This window comes from Bombina bombina, unplaced genomic scaffold (assembly GCF_027579735.1).
Source record: "Bombina bombina isolate aBomBom1 unplaced genomic scaffold, aBomBom1.pri scaffold_754, whole genome shotgun sequence".
NCBI classification, from domain to species: domain Eukaryota; kingdom Metazoa; phylum Chordata; class Amphibia; order Anura; family Bombinatoridae; genus Bombina; species Bombina bombina.
The window spans coordinates 90,842-116,537 of NW_026511690.1; the positions used below are offsets into that span (position 1 = coordinate 90,842).

The 25,696-nt window shown below is 39.2% G+C and overlaps 1 protein-coding gene across 1 annotated transcript in view; it reads left to right on the forward strand.

Annotated features, from left to right (window-relative positions):
- Positions 1–1,496: 1,496 nt before the first annotated feature.
- VPS51 (VPS51 subunit of GARP complex) overlaps positions 1,497–25,696 on the forward strand; it is a gene marked incomplete at its 3' end in the record, with an annotated part of 96,150 nt that continues 71,950 nt past the window's right edge. The window contains 4 exon segments of the mRNA XM_053696680.1: positions 1,497–1,708; positions 5,345–5,474; positions 6,725–6,871; positions 10,947–11,166. Of these exon segments, the coding sequence (XP_053552655.1) occupies positions 1,538–1,708; positions 5,345–5,474; positions 6,725–6,871; positions 10,947–11,166 (668 nt within the window).

Sequence of the window (25,696 nt, forward strand, 5' to 3'; positions counted from 1 at the left end):
GAAGGAAGGAAAGAATTTAGAAAGAAAGCGAGCAGAAGAGGGGGGAAGAGCAAAAGAGGGAGAGAGAGCGCAAGAGAGTGGGAGAGAAAGAGGGGGAGAGAGAGGGGGGAGAGAGAGCTCAAAAGAGAGGGGGGAGAGAGAGAGTGCAAAAGAGAGGGGGAGAGAGAGAGCTCAAAAGAGAGGGGGGAGAGAGCGCGCAAAAGACAGGGGGGAGAGCGCAAAAGAGAGGGGGGAGAGTTTAAAAGAGAGCGCAAAAGAGGGGGGAGAGAGCGCAAAAGAGAAGGGGGAGACAGAGTGCAAAAGAGGGAGAGAGAGTGCAAAAGAGAACGGGGAGACAGAGTGCAAAAGAGGGGGAGAGAGCGCAAGGGGGAGACAGCACAAAAGAGAGGGGAGAGAGCGCAAAAAAGAGGGGGAGAGAGCGCTCAAAAGAGAGGGGGGGAGAGAGAGCTCAAAAGAGAGGGGGAGAGAGCTCAAAAGAGAGGGGGGGGAGAGAGTTTAAAAGAGAGGGGGGAGAGAGAGTGCACAAAAGAGGGGGAGAGAGCAAAAGAGAGGGGGAGAGAGCGTAAAAGAGGGGAAGAGAGAGTGCAAAAGAGGGGAGGAGAGAGCAAAAGAGAGGGGGAGAGAGAGAGCAAAAGAGAGGGGAAGAGAGAGCAAAAGAGAGGGGGGAGAGAGAGCAAAAGAGAGGGGGGGAAGCAAAAGAGAGGGGGGAGAGAAAGCAAAAGAGAGGGGGGAGAGAGAGCAAAAGAGAGGGAAAGAGAGAGCAAAAGAGAGGGGGGGAGAGAGAGCAAAAGAGAGGGGGGAGAGAGAGTGCAAAAGAGGGGGGAGAGAGAGAGAGCAAAAGAGGGGGGAGAGAACAAAAGAGGGGGGAGAGAGCAAAAGAGGGGAGAGAGAGAGCAAAAGAGGGCGAGAGAGAGCAAGAGGGGGGAGAGAGCAGATGGGGGGGAAAAGAGAGAGCGAGCAAAAGAGGGGGGAGAGAGAGCACAAGAGGGGAGAGAGAGAGCAAAAAAGGGGGGAGAGTGCAAAATAAGGGGGAGAGAGAGAACTCAAAAGAGAGGGGGGAGAGAGAGCGCAAAAGAGAGGGGGGAGAGAGAGGGAGCAAGGGTTGAAACCGCGGTACCTAAAAAATTGGCCCGTGTACACGGGCTTTAGGACTAGTTTCCTATATAGTGCATAATATATTCTATATAAAAACTGATTGAATGTCTCTTTTTATCTAGAGCCATGTCAACTAAACAGCAGAGGTAAGAAGTTTAATAGTAAATGGAAGTTTGCTTCAATGGAGTGTGACTATTAAATAAAAATATAAGCAACCATAACTCTAATCTTCTGCTTGAAGAACACACAGAGCTCTTAACTGATAACCAACACACGGTAAGGGTGTCTTATCATTATGCTTGTGTCTAACAAATGCGCATGCGCCGAATCCCATTTCCGCTTCCTATTAGCTGTCAAACAGCTCTTCACACTGCGCACGCGCGGCACACCGAGTAAGATCTGAGCATGCGCAACAGTGTAACGCTGTTGTGGTTATAGGAAGATGGCAACTGCAAGTGCTTTAGAAGAGGAGGAAGCCGCGAAGCGGAGGAAGACGCACGGGATGCTTAAACTTTACTACGGTATCACAGAGGAAGGGAAACCCGGGGAGAGCCTGCTGGAGCCGACGGATATTGATGGCGTTCACTTCAACCCGGAACTCTTCCTCACCAATGTGACGTCATTATATAGTAACATTGTATCACTTTATAAGTGCAGATCTATAGTAGGACTTACTTTGCATACTGTAGTATTGGCAGCTATTGGCATAGTTTTATTGTGTGTCTTTATAAGTGCAGATCTATAGTAGGACTTACTTTGCATACTGTAGTACTGACATATATTCAGTGTGTCCGCTTATAAGCATATATAGCATGACTTACTCTCTGCATACTGTTATATTAGCAGCTATTGGCATAGTTTAATTGTGTGTGTTTAAGTGCAGATCTATAGCATGACTTACTCTCTGCATACTGTTGTATTAGCAGCTATTGGCATAGGTTTATTGTGTGTGTCTTTATAAGTACAGATCTAGCATGACTTACTCTGCATACTGTAGTATTGGCAGCTATTGGCATAGTTTTATTGTGTCTTTATAAGTGCAGATCTATAGCATGACTTACTCTGCATACTGTAGTATTGGCATAGGTTTATTGTGTGTCTTTATAAGTGCAGATCTGGCATGACTTACTCTGCATACTGTAGTATTGGCAGCTATTGGCATAGTTTTATTGTGTCTTTATAAGTGCAGATCTATAGCATGACTTACTCTTTGCATACTGTAGTATTGGCAGCTATTGGCATAGTTTTATTGTGTATTTATAAGTGCAGATCTATAGCATGACTTACTCTGCATACTGTAGTATTGGCAGCTATTGGTATAGTTTTATTGTGTGTCTATTTATAAGTGCAGATCTATAGCATGACTTACTCTGCATACTGTAGTATTGGCAGCTATTGGTATAGTTTTATTGTGTGTCTATTTATAATTGCAGATCTATAGCATGACTTACTCTTTGCATACTGTAGTATTGGCAGCTATTGGCATAGTTTTATTGTGTGTCTTTATAAGTGCAGATCTATAGCATGACTTACTCTTTGCATACTGTAGTATTGGCAGCTATTGGTATAGTTTTATTGTGTGTCTTTATAAGTGCAGATCTATAGCATGACTTACTCTGCATACTGTAGTATTGGCAGCTATTGGTATAGTTTTATTGTGTGTCTTTATAAGTGCAGATCTATAGCATGACTTACTCTGCATACTGTAGTATTGGCAGCTATTGGTATAGTTATAAGTGCAGATCTATAGCATGACACTCTGCATACTGTAGTATTGGCAGCTATTGGTATAGTTATAAGTGCAGATCTATAGCATGACTTACTCTGCATACTGTAGTATTGGCAGCTATTGGTATAGTTATAAGTGCAGATCTATAGCATGACTTACTCTGCATACTGTAGTATTGGCAGCTATTGGTATAGTTATAAGTGCAGATCTATAGCATGACACTCTGCATACTGTAGTATTGGCAGCTATTGGTATAGTTATAAGTGCAGATCTATAGCATGACTTACTCTGCATACTGTAGTATTGGCAGCTATTGGTATAGTTATAAGTGCAGATCTATAGCATGACGTACTCTGCATACTGTAGTATTAGCAGCTATTGGTATAGTTATAAGTGCAGATCTATAGCATGACTTACTCTGCATACTGTAGTATTGGCAGCTATTGGTATAGTTATAAGTGCAGATCTATAGCATGACACTCTGCATACTGTAGTATTGGCAGCTATTGGTATAGTTATATTGTGTCTGTGTCTTTATAATTGCAGATCTATAGCATGACTTAATCTGCATACTGTAGTATTGACAGCTATTGGTATAGTTTTATTATGTGTGTCTCTTTATAAGTACAAATCTATAGCATGACTTACTCTGCATACGGTAGTATTAGCAGCTATTGGCTTAGTTTTATTATGTGTGTCTGTTTATAAGTAAAAATCTATAGCATGACTTACTCTGCATACTGTAGTATTGACAGCTATTGGCATAGATTCAGTGTGTCTGTTTATAAGTGCAGATCTATAGCATGACTTACTCTGCATACTGTAGTATTGGCAGTGTTTTATTGTGTGTGTGTGTCTGTTTATAAGTGCAGATCTATAGCAAGACTTACTCTGCATACTGTAGTATTAGCAGCTATTGGTATAGTTATAAGTGCAGATCTATAGTATGACTTACTCTGCATACTGTAGTATTGGCAGCTATTGGTATAGTTATAAGTGCAGATCTATAGTATGACTTACTCTGCATACTGTAGTATTGGCAGCTATTGGTATAGTTATAAGTGCAGATCTATAGCATTACTTACTCTGCATACTGTTTTATCAGCAGCTATTGGTATAGTTTTATTGTGTCTGTGTCTTTATAAGTGCAGATCTATAGCATGACTTACTCTGCATACTGTAGTATTGGCAGCTATTGGTATAGTTTTATTGTGTGTGTTTAAGTGCAGATCTATAGCATGACTTACTCTGCATACTGTAGTATTGGCAGCTATTGGTATAGCTATAAGTGCAGATCTATAGTATGACTTACTCTGCATACTGTTTTATCTGCAGCTATTGGTATAGTCTTATTGTTTTTGTTTATAAGTGCAGATCTATAGCATGACTTACTCTGCATACTGTAGTATTGGCAGCTATTGGTATAGTTTTATTGTGTGTGTTTAAGTGCAGATCTATAGCATGACTTACTCTGCATACTGTAGTATTGGCAGCTATTGGTATAGTTTTATTGTGTGTGTTTAAGTGCAGATCTATAGCATGACTTAATGTGCATACTGTTTTATCAGCAGCTATTGGTATAGTTTAATTGTGTGTGTTTGTTTATAAGTTCAGATCTTTAGTATGACTTACTCTGCATACTGTAGTATTGGCAGCGTTTTATTGTGTGTGTGTCTGTTTATAAGTGCAGATCTATAGCATGACTTACTCTGCATACTGTAGTATTGGCATATATTCAGTGTGTCTGCTTATAAGTGCAGATCTATAGTATGACTTACTCTGCATACTGTAGTATTGGCAGCTATTGGTATAGTCTTATTGTGTCTGTTTATAAGTGCAGATCTTTAGTATGACTTACTCTGCATACTGTAGTATTGGCAGCTATTGGTATAGTCTTATTGTGTCTGTTTATAAGTGCAGATCTTTAGTATGACTTACTCTGCATACTGTAGTATTGGCAGCTATTGGTATAGTCTTATTGTGTGTGTTTATAAGTGCAGATCTATAGCATGACTTAATGTGCATACTGTTTTATCAGCAGCTATCGGCATAATAATAAAAGTTCATATCTATAGCACGGCTTAATCTGCATACTGTAGTATTGGCAGCTATTGGTATGTTTCATTGTGTGTGTGTGTCATTTAATAAATGCAGATCTATCTGTAGTATTGTCAGGAGTTGTGTATGTTAAACATCAGACCAGGTATGTAACAGGAATTCCTCAAGAAGGAAGTGTGGGTTATATTGTATGGGTACAAAACGCACATTGGCTATCTGCTTAGGAACTCTATAGATATGGATTATACCTAATACATTTCTAACCTTAATGATTAAAGGGTCATTATAGTCAATAAGTGTCTTAAACCCATAGTAAAAGTACTCCTCAGGACCCACAGTTCACTGCTGGTCCTGAGCAAAAACTGATGCTGATCTAAACAGCAGCACTAGTTACACAATTGTTGTTTTTTACTGTAGCAGCCTTTTAATTAGTGTAATAACTGTCTCTTTATCTGTCCCTAGCTGAGGAAAGAGAGTTCCTTATCTCATCTCATGGATGTTGAATCTGATATGGTTCGTCAGATCAGAGCACTGGACAGTGACATGCAGACTCTTGTGTATGAAAACTATAACAAATTCATATCCGCAACAGGTATGGGAAGGAGGATGTGCATATCTGTTGCTACAGTTAATACTGTATAAAAATGCTGATATAACTTAGGTTGCAGATTTGTTTGGTATATGGAGTCAGCTCTATCAATGTGTAAGCATCAATAATACTTAAAGGGACACTGAACCCAAATATTTTCTTTCGTGATTCAAATAGAGCATGCAATTTTAAGCAACTTTCTAATTTACTCCTATTATCAATTTTTCTTAGTTTACTTCCTATCTTTATTTGAAAAAGAAGGCATCTAAGCTTCTTTTTTGGTTCAGACTCTGGACAGCACTTTTTTATTAGTGGATAAATTTATCCACCAATCAGCAAGAATAACCCAGGTTATTCACCAAAAATGGGCCGGCATCTAAACTTACATTCTTGCATTTCAAATAAAGATAGCAAGAGAATAAAGAACATTTGATAATAGGAGTCAATTAGAAAGTTGCTTAAAATTGCTGCTCTATCTGAATTACAAAAGAAAACATTTGGGTTCAGTGTCCCTTTAAAGTGAATGTAAACTTTCATGAATGAGTGCCCGGTTTTTAAAAATACTATTCAAAAGAGGGGAACTTTCATTCATGAAACTTTACATTGCAGCGTTTAAAACCCCCCCCCAAAAAAAACAACTTTTTCTTTAGCAAAGCCGGATCAGCGATCCCTCGCCCGCTTCTCGCGCTTTACTAACGTCAGCAATGACAAAACCGGCTTCCTCATGGCGTGCGTCCCATATTGTCCATCTCGTGAGGCCACGCCGTGATTGGAGGAAGCCGGTTTCGTCATTGCTGTGCTAAGTACAGCATGCAAAGCGGACGGGGATCGCCGCTCCAGCTATGCTGCAGAAAAAGGAAAAAACAAAACGCTGCAATGTAAAGTTTTATGAATGAAAGTACCCTTGGTTTTAATAGTATTTTTAAAAACCGGGCACTGATTCATGAAAGTTTACATTCACCTTAAGTATTATTGATGCTTACACATTGATAGAGCTGACTCCTTATACCAAACCAATCTGCTTTACAAATCTGTGTAAAATTTAGGAGCCAATAAAAATATGCAGGAACCAGATATACTTTTAGGAGACAGACAGTGGTATTTGTATATAGATATATGGAGAATAGCCCAAAAAGTTAGGAGCCAGTGGCTTCCTGGCTTCTGGTTTTGTCGAGCTCCTGTGCAAGGTTTTGTCACAAAGTGTGATTGTCAGTGTGAATTTTTAGAACCTGAATTTCAAATCTTCTTTGCAGACACCATCCGTAAGATGAAGAATGATTTTAAGAAGATGGAGGATGAAATGGATGGTCTGGCAGCAAACATGGCTGTCATCACAGAATTTAGTGCCCGAATCAGCAGTACCTTGCAGGAGAGGCATCAGCACATCACCAAGCTGAGCGGTGAGTGGGGAAGATTGCAGTCATTTGTCAGAGACGCAAGTTTGTTTTTTAAATAGTGCCATTTTTATTTCATAAAAGCCATATCAATATAACTAAGCAAAATTAAATAATTAAAGGAATATGAACCTCAAAAAATTTAATTTTGTGATTCAGATAGAGGATACCGTTTTAAAAAAGTTTCCAATTTTTTTTTTTATTATCAAATTTGCTTAGTTCCCATGTTATAATTTGTTGAAGAAATACCTAGGTACATATAATATAGTATAATAATATTATAACTGGGGATGTAACTGTATTTAGAATTAAACAATCACATTCAAAATCATGTTAAATAGGAGTCGGTACACACCTGCCATCATTTAAAATGCCTCTGATTAACCCCAAATAAAGTTCAGCTGTTCTAGTTGGTCTTTCCTTACATTTTGTTAGTCGTATCCTACAGCAAAAGCCATGGTTCACAGAGAGCTTCCAAAGCATCAGATGGATCTCATTGTTAAAAGGTATCAGTCAGGAGAACGGTACAAAAGAATTTCCAAGGCATTAGATATACCATGGAACACAGTGAAGACGGTCATCACCAAGTGGAGAAAATAAGGCGCAACAGTGACATTATGAAGAATTAGACGTCCCTCCAAAATTGATGAAAAGACGAGAAGTAAACTGGTCTGGGAGGCTGCCAAGAGGCCTACAGCACCATTAAAGGAGCTGCAGGAATATCTGGCAAGTACTGGCTTCGTGGTGCATGTGACAACAATCGCCCGTATTCTTCATATGTCTGGGCTATGGGGTAGAGTTGGAAGATGGAAGCCTTTGCTTACAAAAAAAAACATCCAAGCCCAGCTAAATTTAGCAAAAACACATCTGAAGTCTCCTAAAATCATGTCGCAAAAGGTGTTCTGGTTTGATGAAACCAAGATTAAACTTTTTGGCCATAATTCCAAAAGATATGTTTGGCGTAAAAACAGCACTGCATATCACCAAAAGAACACCATACCCACAGCGAAACATGGTGGTGTCAGCATCATGCTTTGGGACTGTTTTTCTTCAGCTGGAACTGGGGCCTTAGTCAAGGTAGAGGGAATTATGAACAGTTCCAAATACCAGACAATATTGGCACAAAACCTTCAGGCTTCTGCTAGAAAGCTGAACAAGAAGCAAAATCAACAAAGGAATGGCTTCACCAGAAGAAGATTAAAGTTTTGGAATGGCCCAGTCAGAGCCCAGACCTGAATCCAATCGAAAATCGGTGGGGTGATCTGAAGAGGGCTGTGCACAGGAGATGCCCTCGCATTCTGACAGATTTAGAGTGTTTTTGCAAAGAAGAGTTGGCAAATCTTGCCAAGTCAAGATGTGCCATGCTGAACTCATACCTAAAAAGACTGAGTGCTGTAATAAAATCAAAGGGTGCTTCAACAAAGTATTAGTTTAAGGGTGCACACTTATGCAACCATATTATTTTAGTTTTTTTATTTCTACTTCCCTCTACCTAAACGATTTTAGTTTGTTTTGCAATTGAGTTGTACAGTTTATAGGTCACATTTAAGGTGGAAAAAGTTTTGAAATGATTTACCTTTGTGTCATTTTTTTTACATCACAGAAACATGACATTTTAACAGGGGTGTGTAGACTTTTTATATCCACTGTAAGTGTCTGGAGGGCTACATGACAGGACATAGTGCTGCCATCTAGTGTTCTTGCAAATGGATAGCATTCTTGCATAACTGCTGCCATATTGCTGCAGACACGTGCACGCTCCTGAACTTACATCTCTGCCTTTTAACAGCAGTACTTAGCACAACACAGAGGCACATGCTGAAGTCCCCGATGTCCGCTTATACAGCGGAGTCTGCAGCTGGGGCAGAAGGCATCTGCCTTCATATGGTTAGGGAAAACTGATCATGCTCCTTACCATATGAAGCCGGATCGGTGATCTTTACAGAGAGTGAAACTGTCTGTGTCACTCTGTAACTGGCAGTTTTTCAGAAGTATGGCGCAAAGTTGCAATTAGTGGTTTTCCAAAACAATGGCAAAGCCATGCAGATCTGCTGTTTCTGAACAAAGGGGACCACAGTGAAGCTTTTACAACCATTTTGTCTTATGACTGCAGTAGTTGTGTGTAAATAATCTCAGTGAGAAACAGAAAGTTTGTGAAAAAGTTAACAATTTGTTTTTATATGTTTTTGGCGGCCAAATAGTGGCATCAAATATATCAAAATGGGCCTAGATCAATACCTAGGGTTATCTATGTTAAAAATATATATCGTTTTCAAAAGTAAATAAAAAACAAACAAACAAAGGCTCTATTTCTGTTTAAACAGAGTGATATAAAAAAATGCTAAAAATTATCCGGTGCTTTGGTCAAAATTTTCTCTGATATTGCCATTAGGAAAGGGGTTAAAGGGTCATTAAAATAATTTTGCATAAATATACCAGCAGTTTATCTTAGAATACAAAATACATTTTTAAAAGTATTTAAAACTGTAATTTTGTTAGCAGAAGTATCATTATTATCTTGCAGTCCAGGGACACACATTTTGAGTATTTTTATCTTCTTTCCTCTGCTGTGGCCAGTTACAGATATATATAACTGAGCTCTTGCACTGATGATTTAATCACTGTGTAGGATATTGTAGGGTTATGGTTCTTAATACAGCAGAATTAACTCAAGCATCTCTGAGCGCAGTGGAAAAATCTTAGTTTATAAAGTTAAAGGACCACTAAAGTCATAATTGAACTTTCATGATTCAGATAGCGCACTCCATTGTGAACAACTTTCCAATTCACATCCATTATCAAAATGTGCACTGTATTTTTATATGCACACTTTCTGAGGTAACAGCACCTATTGAGCATGTGCTAGAATTCACAGTATATACAGGTATACCCCGCTCATACAGCAGGTTAGGGACCGGAGCCCCGTTGTAAAGTGAAAACCGCTTTAAAGTGAAACAAGGAGTTTTTAGCTTTCTTTTCACTTGCCAGTGTGTTTAAAAACTTGAAAACATGTTTGAACTAACATATATTAGGGGTGCAATAGTACTATGTGTAGTTTAACACTAGCACAATACAGTATTTAATAAATACTGTACCTGTAAAATAGTGACAATTACTGTAGTAAAATTTGCCAGACTATAACACTGAGACACAGATTGCACTGTAATGCTGTAAACAGAGTGAACTGCGCATAATAAAATGGTGCCAGTCACTTTTTTTTGCAATCTTACAAAGATTACAGCACTGTTTCAAAATCCTTGGAGGCTGAACTTCAGCTTCACAAAGCGCTGTATAAGCGAAGCGCTGTAAAGTGAAGCGCTGTAAAGTGAGGTATACCTGTACATATATGAGTCTGTGATTAGCTGATGGCTGTCACATGATGCATAGGGGGTGGAGAATGAAACTAATCTACTACTCATTTGTAATTCTGACTGTTTTTCAATTTTCTGTTTTTATTATTACACACTTTGTAGATCATGCAATTCTACTGGTCCTTTTAAAACAAGGAAAGTGTATTAAACATTTTATAGGGAAATACATTTTGGGCTTAAAGGGACATTAAACCATTTGAGTTAGTTACAAAAAATGATAAATTGTATATATAAAAGAAACTCTACAATAAACTTTCATTATTCATTTTGTTCCCATTTAATTCCATTCTGAAATTGTGAGCTTTTCAGTTCCTGTTAGAAATGGAAGTGCAAAACACTGTTAAATCCAGCACAGCCATTGGCTGCACTCTCTAGTGACCTATTTATAACTGTCCCTAATTGGCCACAGCAGAGAAGGTAACCTAAGTTACAACATGGCAGCCCCCATTGTTTTATAGACACTAATACTTTACACTTATGTTGTCAATATTTAAACAGCTATGTAAAATACATTAGCTGTGTAAAATACATCTACATGTTGTTATTCTCAGGCTAATCTTTTTTTTAATGCATAATTCTATCTAGCATTTGTAGTGTTTAATGTCCCTTTAATGTCTCTTTGACTTTGTATTTAGTAAGAATCCCCCTTATTTCGTCTCTCTCTGTCTCTTCCTTTTTTTTTCATTGCTCCTGTGTTTCTCGCTTCCCAGGTGTTCATACCCTGCTCCGTAAGTTACAGTTCTTGTTTGAGCTGCCTGCTCGCTTGAAGAAATGCATTGAGCTGGGAGCCTATGCACAAGCTGTCTCTTACCACTCCAAAGCCCGTAGTGTCCTCCATCAGTATCAGCACATGCCGTCCTTCCATGGCATCCAGACAGACTGCCAGGCTATTATGGCAGGACTGGCGCAAACTCTCCGTGAGAAATTCAGGTACCAGCTGTGCATTTACATTATTCTGCAGTTTAATAAAATAGATGAATTATCCGTTACTGAGAGTGGTCAGTGATTTCTATAACCTACTACAGTAATGGCGAACCTTGATGTTTCAGAACTACATTTCCCATGATGCTTAGGCACTCTGCAGTCCAGTCGAGCATCATGGGAAATGTAGTTCTGAAACATCTTGAGTGCCAATGTTTGCCATTACTGCCGCAGTGCTCTAAATATAGGTATAATATGCAAAGGTAGCATTTTTAAGACTTAGATGCATAGACGGCCCTGCTTAGAGTTGCACTGTTGTAAATCAGCTCACATGAAGGTGAGCTACAAAACAGCCAGGCTCTAAGGCTTATAGGCAAAGGGGGTTCAAGAGGATGACAAAAGGAGCAGGAGAGGGACTGAGTTAAGAAAGGTTAGCGTTGTTAAAGGGACATGAAAAGCTATTTTTTTCCTTTCATGATTTAGAAAGAGCATGAACTTTTCAATTTACTTCTATTATCTAATTTGTTTCATTCCCTTGATATCCTTTGTTGAAAAGCATATCTAAATAGGCTCAGTAGCTGCTGATTGGTGGCTGCACATAGATGCTTCATGTGATTGGCTCACCCATGTGCATTGCTATTTCTTCAACAAAGGATATGTGAAGAATGAAGCAAATTAAATAACAGAAGTAAATTGGAATGTTGTTTAAAATTGTTTTCTCTATCTGAATCATGAAAGAGAAAAAAATTGGGTTTCATGTCCCTTTTAAGGAGTGCTTGAAAGTTTTAAAACTAGGGGAGAGCCTTGTAGAACGAGGCAGAGAGATAGGGGCCAGTCAGGAGAAGTCCTGTGAATGTGAGGAAGCAACAAGAGAGGAGGAGAGCAGGAGATCATGAGCAGAGCGAAGGGGACCAGAGGGAGAGGATCTGGAGACGAGGTCAGAGATATAGATGCGATCTGTGATGTCTGTTTCTGTTTGTAAAAAAAAGATATGTTGAGTGGCGTTCTAAAGTAGCCATGTGAAGGCAATGTAATACTTAGTAATTTGCTGTTATTTATAAATGTTACTTACGCTATCCAAAGCCCAAATTAATTGCATAATTTTAGCATACATTTATTTAATTATAATCCGTGCAGAAATCATTGAAGAAAATATTAGCTAATTTTAGCTTTTAATATTGGCTTATATTTTAGCTGGGTGGTGTTTCCATTAAAGTTACAGTCTACTCCAAAAAAATGTATTGTTTAAAAAGATAGATAATCCCTTTTTTACTCATTCCCCAGTTTTGCATAAGCAACATTATTATATTAGCATTTTCTGACAGCCCCCTTATCTCAGTTCTTTTTACAGACTTGCATTTTAGCTAATTAGTGCTGACTTGTGAATAACTCCACGGGAGTGAGCACAATGTTATCTATATGGCAGACGTGAACTAGCAGATTTAAAGGTTATAAATTATATTAACCCCTTAGTGACCAGACCATTTTTCTATTTTCATGCCCTTAAAGGGACAGTATACACTCATTTTCATATAACTGCATGTAATAGACACTACTATAAAGAATAGGATGCACAGATACTGATATAAAAATCCAGTATAAAACGGTTTAAAAACGTACTTAGAAGCTCTCAGTTTAGCTCTGTTGAAAAGGTAGCTGGAAAGCCCACTGCAAGTGGGAAATAAGACCCTCCCCCCCTCCCCCTTTATTTGCATATGAAAAGACCCTTTTCACAAACAGGAGCAAGCTGGAGTAGGTATCTGACAGTATTATCCTAAAACTTTGGGGCTTGGTTAAGAGTCTGAAAATCAGAGCAATGTTATTTAAAAATAATCAAAACTATACATTTTTATTAAAAAAATAAAAAAACTTTATGGGCTATATAAATAGATCATCTACATAACATTTATGCAAAGAAAAAAATGAGTGTATAATGTCCCTTTAAGGACCAGGGCTATTTTTACATTTCTGCAGTGTTTGTGTTTAGCTGTAATTTTCCTCTTTCTCATTTACTGTACACACACATATTATATACCGTTTTTCTCGCCATTAAATGGACTTTCTAAAGATACCATTATTTTCATCTCATAATTTACCATAAAAATATTATAAAATATGAGGAAAAAATGGAAAAAAACAACCACCAAAAACACCCATGCTAAATAGTTTCTAAATTTTGTCCTGAGTTTAGAAATACCCAATGTTTACATGTTCTTTGCTTTTTTTGCAAGTTATAGGGCAATAAATACAAGTAGCACTTTGCTATTTCCAAACCATTTTTCTCTTACATTGGTGTATCCGGTCCACGGCTTCATCCTTACTTGTGGGATATTCTCAATCCCTACAGGAAGTGGCAAAGAGAGCACACAGCAGAGCTGTCCATATAGCTCCCCTCAGGCTCCGCCCCCCCAGTCATTCTCTTTGCCGCTCTAACAAGTAGCATCTCCACAGGAGGGTAAAGAGTTTGTGGTGTTAGATTTGTAGTTTTTATTTCTTCAATCAAAAGTTTGTTATTTTAAAATAGTGCCGGTTTGTACTATTTACTCTGAGGCAGAAAGTGATGAAGATTTCTGCTGAGAGGAATATGATTTTAGCACCAGTAACTAAAATCCATTGCTGTTCCCACGCAGGACTGTTGAATACCGGAGAACTTCAGTTGGGGGGAACAGTTTGCAGTCTTAACTGCTTCAGGTATGATCAGTCATTTTTCTAACAAGACCCAGTAATGCTAGAAGACTGACAGGAATCCCCATGGGGGAAGGTAAGCCATTTTCTCAGACTCAGTATAGAAGGATGGCTTAGATTAAGGGCTTAAATACTGGTGGACACTATTTTGGGCTCAATCGATTGCTTTATTAGCATGATTTCATATTGAATCTGGTATTTTTAGACTGATAAAACACTTATGGGGTTTTTTATTCGCCTGGCACTTTATTAGACACCTAATCTATCTCAGAGGCCCCATCACTCTGGAATGAAGAGGGAGGGGGCCTCATTTTCACGCCTCAGTTGCGCAGTTGTTTTTGCTAGACAGTTCATGCAGCTTCATGTGGAGAGTCCAGAGACCTCAGAGAGGACTTCAGAGAGGCTTATTTCTTCTTCAAATAATCCCTAAGGAAGGTAAAAGCCACAGTAGAGGCTGTGGCATAGTGCTGTAGTGTTTGCAACCGGTTGACTGCTTCTTTTAGCTCCGGTTTGGGCAATAAGGGGTTAATTGATTTGAAAATTTGTGTGCAATCATTTCAAAGCATTAGGATTATGTGGTGAAAATTTCATTAAGATCGGATGTTTCTTTGATGTTTTGGTAAAAAAGTGTGTGCTTTTTATTATTTAAAGACACAGTAACGTTTTTTCAAAAAGTATTTTTTCTTGCATTATAGTGCTGTCTAAGTCTGTCAAACATGTCTGAGCCTTCAGATAGCCCTTGTTCTGTATGTTTAAAAGCCATGGCGGTACCCCCATTGCATTTGTGTTTAAAGTGTGCTATAGCGTCTAAGCAGTTTAAGGACCATGCAGTGACACTTAAAAATGTAGCCCAAGATGATTCTTTAGCAGAAAGTAGTGAGGATAGTACTCTCTCCTCTCCTCCTGTGTCGACACCAGCTATGCCCGCGCAAGCGATGCCCAGTACCTCTAGCGCATCGATCCCTATTATTTTGCAACAGTTAGCAGCAGTAATGGATAATTCTCTTGCAGCATTTTTATCCAAACTGCCAGCATTTCCAAGGAAGCGCGATAGCTCAGTTTTAAATACAGAGAATGAGCAATCAGACGCATTGGATAATTTATCTGTAGTGCCCTCACAACAATCTGACTTGGCGGTGAGGGAGGGCCTGTCTGAGGGAGAAATTTCTGACACAGGAAAAGTTTCTCAGCAGGCAGAGCCAGATACCATAGCATTTAAATTTAAGCTAGAACACCTCCGCGCCCTGCTTAAGGAGGTCCTGGCTACGCTAGATGATTGTGACCCCTTGGTGGGCCCAGAAAAATTGTGTAAAATGGACAAATTCTTAGAGGTCCTGGTACACACTGACGCGTTTCCGATCCCTAAGAGGGTGGCGGATATAGTGACTAGGGAGTGGGAGAGACCAGGTGTACCCTTCGTTCCCCCTCCTATATTTAAGAAAATGTTCCCCATTGTTGACCCTAGAAGGGACGCGTGGCAGACGGTCCCTAAGGTAGAGGGGGCAGTTTCAACACTAGCCAAGCGCACGACTATACCAATAGAAGACAGTTGCGCTTTCAAAGATCCTATGGATAAAAAATTAGAAGGTTTACTTAATAGAATACTTGTTCAACAAGGTTTCCTTCTTCAACCAATTTCTTGCATTATTCCTGTAGCCACTGCAGCGGCTTTTTGGTTTGAGGAACTGGAAAACTCGCTCCAGAAGGAGACTTCTTATGATGAGGTCATGGACAGAATTCACGCCCTGAAGTTGACTAATTCTTTCATCACAGATGCCGCTTTTCAGTTGGCTAAATTAGCGGCGAAAAATTCTTGTTTTGCCATCGTGGAGCGCAGAGCGCTTTGGCTAAAATCATGGTCGGCGGACGTGTCGTCCAAAACAAAATTGCTTAATATTCCTTTCAAGGGTAAGACCCTATTCGGGCCAGAGTTGAAAGAGATTATTTCAGATATCACTGGGGGAAAGGGCCATGCCCTTCCACAAGATAGACCCTTCAAAGCTAAAAACAAGGCTAATTTTCATTCCTTTCGCAATTTCAGGAACAGATCTGCTTCAACCTCTACAGCCGCTAAGCAAGAGGGTAACGCTTCCCAGCCCAAACCAACATGGAAACCCTTGCAGGGCTGGAACAAGGGTAAACAGGCCAAGAAGCCTGCTGCTGCTACCAAGACAGCATGAAAGGGTAGCCCCCGATCTGGGACCGGATCTAGTAGGGGGCAGACTTTCTCTCTTTGCTCAGGCTTGGGCAAGAGATGTTCCAGACCCCTGGGCGCTAGAAATTGTTGCTCAGGGGTACCTTCTGGAATTCAAGGACCTTCCTCCAAGGGGAAGGTTCCACATTTCTCGCTTGTCTTTAGACCAGACAAAGAGACAGGCATTCTTACGCTGCGTAGAAGACCTTATAAAAATGGGCGTGATACACCCAGTTCCAACGGCAGAACAAGGACTGGGTTTTTACTCAAACCTGTTTGTAGTTCCCAAAAAGGAAGGAACTTTCAGGCCAATCCTGGACTTAAAGATCCTAAACAAATTCCTCAGAGTTCCATCATTCAAAATGGAAACCATTCGGACAATCTTACCAATGGTCCAGGAGGGCCAATATATGACTACCGTGGATTTAAAGGATGCGTACCTGCATATTCCTATCCACAAAGATCACCATCAGTTCCCGAGGTTCGCCTTTCTGGACAAGCATTACCAGTTCGTGGCTCTTCCCTTTGGATTGGCCACTGCTCCCAGAATTTTCACAAAGGTGCTAGGGTCCCTTCTAGCGGTACTAAGACCAAGGGGCATTGCAGTAGCACCTTACCTAGACGACATCCTAATACAAGCGTCGTCCTTTCACAGAGCAAAGGCTCATACAGACATTGTTTTGGCCTTTCTAAGGTCTCACGGGTGGAAGGTGAACGTAGAAAAAAGTTCTCTGTCCCCGTTCACAAGGGTTCCCTTCCTGGGAACAATAATAGACTCGGTAGAAATGAAAATCTTTCTGACGGAGGTCAGGAAGTCAAAACTTTCAAACACTTGTCGAGTTCTTCATGCCATTCCTCAGCCTTCTGTGGCTCAGTGCATGGAGGTAATAGGGCTAATGGTTGCGGCAATGGACATGGTCCCCTTTGCTCGAATCCATCTAAGACCACTGCAACTGTGCATGCTCAAACAGTGGAATGGGGATTATGCAGATTTGTCTCCCCAGATACAAATGGACCAGAAAACCAGAGACTCACTCCTCTGGTGGTTGTCTCAGGATCACCTGTCTCAGGGAATGAGTTTCCGCAGACCGGAGTGGATCATTGTCACGACCGACGCCAGCCTCTTGGGCTGGGGTGCGGTCTGGGACTCCCTGAAAGCTCAGGGTCTATGGTCTCGGGAAGAATCTCTTCTCCCGATAAACATTTTGGAATTGAGAGTGATATTCAATGCTCTCCAGGCCTGGCCTCAGCTAGCGGAGAACAAATTCATCAGATTTCAGTTGGACAACATCACGACTGTAGCGTACATCAATCATCAGGGAGGAACAAAGAGTTCCCTGGCGATGAGGGAGGTATCCAAGATCATCAAATGGGCAGAGGATCACTCCTGCCATCTATCCGCAATTCACATCCCAGGAGTGGACAACTGGGAGGCGGATTATCTGAGTCGTCAGACTTTCCATCCAGGGGAGTGGGAACTCCACCCAGAGGTTTTTGCCCAGTTAACCCAATTATGGGGCTTTCCAGATCTGGATCTGATGGCGTCACGCCAGAACTCCAAGGTTCCACGTTACGGGTCTAGGTCCAGGGATCCCAAGGCGACATTGGTAGATGCCTTAGTGGCGCCTTGGTCGTTCAATCTAGCTTATGTCTTTCCACCGTTTCCTCTTCTCCCTCGGCTAGTAGCCAGAATCAAGCAGGAGAAGGCTTCGGTAATTCTGATAGCTCCTGCGTGGCCACGCAGGACTTGGTATGCAGACCTGGTGGATATGTCATCGGCTCCACCATGGAAGCTACCTTTGAGACAGGACCTTCTAATCCAAGGTCCATTCAAGCATCCAAACCTAGTTTCTCTGCAACTGACTGCTTGGAGATTGAACGCTTAATTCTAGCTAAGCGTGGGTTCTCTGAATCAGTTATAGATACTCTGATCCAGGCTAGAAAGCCTGTTACCAGGAAAATTTACCATAAGATATGGCGGAAATATCTTTGTTGGTGCGAATCCAAGGGTTACTCATGGAGTAAGATTAGGATTCCAAGGTTACTATCCTTTCTCCAAGAAGGATTGGAGAAAGGGTTGGCAGCTAGTTCTCTAAAGGGACAGATATCTGCTCTGTCCGTTCTGTTGCATAAGCGTCTGGCGGCCATGCCAGATGTTCAGGCGTTTGTACAGGCCTTAGTCAGAATCAAGCCTGTCTACAGACCTGTGGCTCCTCCATGGAGTCTAAATTTAGTTCTTTCAGTTCTTCAAGGGGTTCCGTTTGAACCTCTACATTCCATAGATATTAAGTTACTATCTTGGAAAGTTTTGTTTTTGGTAGCTATTTCTTCTGCTAGAAGAGTTTCTGAATTGTCTGCTTTGCAGTGTAATTCACCCTATCTGGTGTTCCATACAGATAAGGTTGTTTTGCGTACCAAACCTGGTTTTCTTCCAAAAGTGGTTTCCAATAAGAATATTAACCGGGAAATAGTTGTTCCTTCTCTGTGTCCTAATCCAGTTTCTAACAAGGAACGTCTGTTACACAATCTTGATGTGGTTCGTGCTTTAAAGTTTTATCTAAAAGCAACTAAAGACTTCAGACAAACATCGTCCTTGTTTGTCGTCTATTCTGGCAAGAGGAGGGGTCAAAAAGCGACTGCTACCTCTCTCTTTCTTTCTGGCTGAAAAGCATCATCCGGTTGGCTTATGAGACTGCTGGAAGGCAGCCTCCTGAACGAATTACAGCTCATTCCACTAGAGCTGTGGCTTCCACATGGGCTTTCAAGAATGAGGCTTCTGTCGAACAGATCTGTAAGGCAGCGACTTGGTCTTCACTGCATACATTTGCTAAATTTTACAAATTCGATACTTTTGCTTCTTCGGGGGCTATTTTTGGGAGAAAGGTTTTGCAAGCAGTGGTGCCTTCCGTTTAGGTTACCTGACTGTTTCCCTCCCTTCATCCGTGTCCTTAAGCTTTGGTATTGGTTCCCACAAGTAAGGTTGAAGCCGTGGACCGGATACACCAATGTAAGAGAAAACAGAATTTATGCTTACCTGATAAATTTCTTTCTCTTACGGTGTATCCGGTCCACGGCCCACCCTGGCAATTTTAGTCAGGTTTAAATTTATTTTTGTAAACTACAGTCACCACTGCACCCTATGGTTCTCCTTTTTCTCCTAACCGTCGGTCGAATGACTGGGGGGGCGGAGCCTGAGGGGAGCTATATGGACAGCTCTGCTGTGTGCTCTCTTTGCCACTTCCTGTAGGGATTGAGAATATCCCACAAGTAAGGATGAAGCCGTGGACCGGATACACCGTAAGAGAAAGAAATTTATCAGGTAAGCATAAATTCTGTTTTTTCCCAAAATTAGCAAAAGTTACATTGTAACACTATCTGTCAGGAATCTCTGAATATCCCTTCACATGGATATATTTTTCTTTTAGTAGACAACCCAAAGTATTGATCTAGGCCCATTTTGGTATATTTCATGCCACCATTTCACCACTAAATGCGATCAAATAAAAAAAAAAAAGTTCACTTTTTCACAAACTTTAGTTTTTTTTTTTCACTGAAATTATTTACAAACAGCTTGTGCAATTATGGCACATATGGTTGTAAATGCTTCTCTGTGATCCCCTTTGTTCAGAAATAGCAGACATATATGGCTTTGGCATTGCTTTTTGGTGATTAGAAGGCCTCTAAATGCCGCTGCGCACCACACTTGTATTATGCCCAGCAGTGAAGGGGTTAATTAGGTAGCTTGTAGGGTTAATTTTAGCTTTAGTGTAGAGATCAGCCTCCCGCCTGACACATCCCACCCTCTGATCCCTCCCTGACCCCCCTCAAACAGCTCTCTTCCCTACCTCACCTCACAATTGTCACCACCATCTTAAAGGGACACTGAACCCAAATTTTTTCTTTTGTAATTAAGAAAGAGCATGCAATTTTAAGCAACTTTCTAATTTACTCCTATTATCAATTTTTCTTCGTTCTCTTGCTATTATTATTTGAAAAAGAAGGCATCTAAGCTTTTTTTTTGGTTTTAGTACTCTGGACAGCACTTTTTTATTGGTGGATGAATTTATCCACCAATCAGCAAGGACAACCCAGGTTGATCACCAAAAATGGTCCGGCATCTAAACTTACATTCTTGCATTTCAAATAAAGATACCAAGAACATTTGATAATAGGAGTAAATTAGAAAGTTGCTTAAAATTTCATGCTCAATCTGAATCCCGAAAGAAAATGTTTGGGTACAGTGTCCCCTTAAGTACTGGCAGAAAGTCTGCCAGTATAAAAATAAAGGTGTTTTTTTTTTTTTTTTTACATATATTTTATATGAAGTGTAGGATTCCCTGATTCCCCCCCAAACAGCTCTCTAAGCCTCGACCTATTGGCCGCCATCTTAGGTACTGGCAGCTGTCTGCCAGTACCCAGTTTACTAAAAAAGTCTGCCTACCCCCCTCCAGGATCCCTTTCCAATTTTTTTTTTTTCCCTTTTCCTCTTACACTTTAGGCTTAAAGGGACACTGAACCCAATTTTTTTTCTGTTGTGATTCAAAAAGAGCATGCAATTTTAAGCAACCTTTCTATTTTACTCCTATTGTCAATTTTTGTTCATTCTCTTGCTATCTTTATTTGAAAAAGAAGGCATCTAAGCTAAGGAGCCAGCTGATTTTTGGTTCAGACCCTGGACAGCACTTTTTTATTGGTGGGTGAATTCATCCACCAATCGGCAAGAACAACTCAGGTTGTTCACCAAAAATGGTCCGGCATCTAAACTTACATTCTTGCTTTTCAAATAAAGATACCAAGAGAATGAAGAACATTTTGATAATAGGAGTAAATTAGAAAGTTGCTTAAAATTGCATGCTCTATCTGAATCCCGAAAGAAGCAAATTGGGTTCACTGTCCCTTTAACGTTAATGTCTGTACGCGCGCACACTCTTGATCCCCGGCCCCTCACGCTCTCCCGGAGAGTAAGGAACAGGATCAGGAAGTCACACCAGCGATGGGCCACCCACCCGCCTCCCTGCAATGGCTACCACCCACCAACGATCGGCGCCATCGCTGGCAGATGCAGAGAGGGCCACAGAGTGGCTCTCTGCATCGGATGCCTACATTTTTTATTGCAGGATGCCTCAATATTGAGGAATCACTGCAATAACATAAAAGCAATCACGATCGCTTCCAGCGCTTGAAAACAGTGAGGACGTACTGGGTTCGTCCTTGGTCATTAAGTGATAGTTTTTGTAGGACGTACCCTGTACGTCCTTGCTTCTTAAGGGGTTAATATAACAATGTTGGTTGTACAAAACTGCGGAATGGGTAGTAAAGGCATTATCTATCTTTTGAAACAATTTACAATTTTGGAGTAGACTGTTCCTTTAAATTTTAATATTGTATATTCAGGTAAATATATTTATATAATAAGCAACAAAGGGGAAGATATTCAGAATGCTGGAGTAACTGCCAGGGTGTCCAGTCTAATGATGTATAATATATCTAAAAAAAAACCAACTTTGTAATTTCAAGATTTTTTATTTTTTTATTATAGATTGTCTTACTTGCTGCAACTGTTTTTCAATAGATAAACTTCTACCACCACTTGCCTTATTTGTAAGATCCAATCCGGAATACACACAGCTGAGGGTCATTATATTAACAAAACATGCTTTGTTCTGCAGTTGTTATCTCTGCTTTATTGGATAGTTAACACCTTGATATTTGTATATAAAATGTTTAGTTATTTGCAATTTATTTTCATTATTTATTTTGCCCTCTTCATGTTATTTAGCTCTGAAAATTTAGCATTTTCTCATTGTAAGAGTTGACTTTTCAAGGCTAATCCTGCTACATATATGTCCCTAGTTGACTTTAGCAGATAACTGCAAAACGGTGACATTATGTTATATAAACATGGTGACAGTAACTAGCCTTTTTTGTCTGCAGACTAAAGCCCAGATTGACTCCTGGGTGAAGATTGGCTGTTGAAAAACAATTGCAGCAAATAAGATGTTTGTTTTAAAACATTTAGACTTGGCTGATCTGTTATTCTATAGGAACTCAACATAAATGTCTTTATTACCTTTTTAAACCTTTACATTTCTGCCTGTTTTTAAGCCCTTGGATGCCGCCTCTTATCTCAGTAAATGTTGATAGTTTTTCACAGCCAGACAGTGCTAGTTCAAATGTGCCATATAGATAACATTGTGCTCACTGCTCCTCCAGTGGCGTTACTTATGAGTCAGCAGTGATTGGCTAAAATGTAATTCTGTAAATAGAACTGAGATAAGAAGGCAGTCTGCAGACGCTTAGATACAAGGTAATCACATAGGTAAAAAGTATATTAATATAACTGTGTTGGTTATGCAAAACTGGGGAATGGGTAATAAAGGGATTATCTATCCTTTAAAACAATAACATTTTTTTAAGTAGACTGTCCCTTTAAGTCAGTTAGGGGACAGATATGTGCAGGGTTAGGTTTGTAATGTCTTAGAACTGGAGAACCCACATAAATTACAGGAAAATGGTGCAAAATAATCATTATTGCAATGTTTTTTTTTTATATTACTATCTCCAGGTGCTTACTGTTTCTGATAATTATTTTTGAGGATATTGTGTCTGCCCTGTGCATTCTTTATTCCACTAATTGTTTAGTGTTTTTTTTACAAATACTGAAAGTCTATTGCTAGTAAATTCTATCCTTTCTGTAAAATTACACTTGTGCAAATTACTTCTAGTAGCAAAGGATGAATACAGCACTCACTACCCACAGAGCACGGAGAAGGCTTACCAAGCCCACATAGATCCAAATGAAAAGAAATCTCCAGCTTATAGTGAGCAAAGTGACTTTTATTTTTCACAGGGTCCAACACAGCAATACAGCAACGTTTCGGGCTTACAATAAGCCCTTTATCAAGCATGACATTAAGTGAATAAAACAGTGTTTAAATAGCCACAGTGGCGCCAAACAATTGTGATACATGCATACATATCGCCCTCTAATGGTAAAAAATGAGTACTACATGTAAAAATACATTCCATACAAAATTCATTGTTACAAAGTATGTGTTACAAAAATTGTGTTTGCAAAATATATGTGACAAGACTCTACAATCTATCTTCTTAGGGACAAATGCCAAGTGATCCTATAAAAAATAAATAAAATAGAAATTATATATATCAATCAGTGACAAACATATAATGAATTCAATATAAGTATTTTGCATAAAGCTAGGAATAATGGGTTGAAGTCAAAAGGGTTGAATGCATTTTTGAATATTAAACATCCTGTAAGACCAGTTATATATTGTTTACCCAAGATCCATAAAGATGAATTAAAACCACCAGGTCGACCCATAGTGGCAGGATCAGGATCTATTTTTACTAATATTTCAATTTTTTTAGATAAAATTTTGCAACCCTATGTAACTAAATCCTCACCTTATATCCAAGATACATATGGTTTTCTAAAAAAGCTTGAACAGCTTAACTTGGAAAATAATAAAGCAATCTTGTTTACACTTGATGTATCAAGCTTCTACACATCTATTAAACAAACAAGTGGGATCGAGTCGGTAGCCAAAGTTTTAAGGTGTGACAATAAGTATAGTTTGGTTCAAATTCAATTTTTTTTGGAATTATTGGAAATTATACTTTACATGAATTATTTTCTTTTTAAAGGTGAATTTTTCTTTCAGAAAAAAGGTACTGCCATGGGATCCATTGTCGCCCCTACCTATGCCAACATATTTATGAACAATTTTGAAGAAATATTTGTGTATGAACACACATTGTTTAAAAAAATTGGCGCCACCTGGTGGCGGTTCATTGACGATGTGTTTGGCATATGGTACGCGACATTGGGTCCCTATTCTCCTTTGTTGATGATCTTAAAGGGACACTGAACCCAAATTTTTTCTTTTGTGATTCAGAAAGAGCATGCAATTTTAAGCAAATGTCTAATTTACTCCTATTATCATTTTTTCTTCGTTCTCTTGCTATCATTATTTGAAAAAGAAGGCATCTAAGCTTTTTTTTGGTTTCAGAACTTTTTTATTGGTGGATGAATTTATCCACCAATCAGCAAGGACAACCCAGGTTGTTCACCAAAAATGGGCCGGCATCTAAACTTACATTCTTGCATTTCAAATAAAGATACCAAGAGAATGAATAAAATTTGATAATATGAGTAAATTAAAAAGTTGCTTAATCTGAATCACAAAAGAAATTTTTTGGGTACAGTGTCCCTTTAATAGATCTGTCAATGGTATTAAGTTCACCTTGACGTGGAATGAACAGTCCATTCAATTTTTAGACACATGTATCTATAAAGGGGAACATGGTTTGAGAGCTGATATTTATTCAAAGCCAACAGATAAAAACAACACTTTGTTGTTTAAAAGCTTTTATCCACCTTCTACCTTTAGAGCTATACCTAAAAGTCAACTATTGCGAGTGGATCGCATTGTGTCTGATATTGATTTAAAAACAATACGTTTGGGACAGATGACTAAGAATTTTATACAAAGAGGTTACCCTGCTGATCTTGTACATAAAGAAAAGCAGAATATCATTTTAAGATCTAAAAATACTGGGCCTATTGTAACAAAAAAAGACAAGAAAAAGATGGAAGATTAATCTTTGTATCACAATATAACACTAGAAGTGGTCAGGTAAATAAAATTATACGGAAGTATTGGCACATTCTACAGAAGTGCCATCCTGACATTAATGCATTTTCAGAGCCCCCTATGCCAGCCTATAAAAGGAGTTCTAACATAAAAGATCAATTAGTTAGAGCAGATGTTGGCAGTCGCAAACATATCCAAAAAACTATTACTGGTAAGCGACAAACAGGTTGTTACCCCTGTCTCTCATGTGTTAATTGCAACTTTATGATTAAAGGTGATAAAAAATTTCATCCTTACACAGGCAGAAAATATCAGATTAGAGATTATTTGACTTGTAGATCAGAATTCATCATTTATGCAATCAAGTGTCCACGCTCGTTATTATATATTGGACAATCTACTAGGGAGGCACGTGAGAGAATTTCTGAACACAAGTCAAATATCAGATGTGGTAAAGATGGCACATAATATCAGTCAACTACGTTTCCAGATTTTGGAACAAGTTCATATGCCCAGAAGAGGTGGTGACAGGGAGGCTTTTTTAAATAAAAGGGAAGCCTTTTGGATTAACGAACTTAATACCTTATGGCCTAAGGGCCTTAATAGAGAGTGCAATTGGACAACATTCAAGATCTAGGATCCAGTTATTTCGTTTTTGAGTTATTTAGTTTTTGAATTAGTTTATGGTTGGCAATTCCTGATTATGCAATCACTTTATGTGTTTAATTTTTTGCATTGTTATGGGTTAGGTTGAACTAAAGCATTTATTTATATAATGATATTAGATATCAATGTTGAAAAGGACCCATCTATATATCTAGTATCCATGAGCTTCATATTTCTTTTGACTTATTAAAGGTATGGGTGTCCTATTTGGTAGGATCCCCATATGCATTAATTTTTAAATGTTATCCATTCAGGTGATAGTGTTTCTATAAATGAAATTTTTTTTATATATTGAATTATAATAGAATGAGTATTGTTGTTATTAATTCATTTTTTTTAAAAAAAAACTTGTATTGAATTCATTATATGTTTGTCA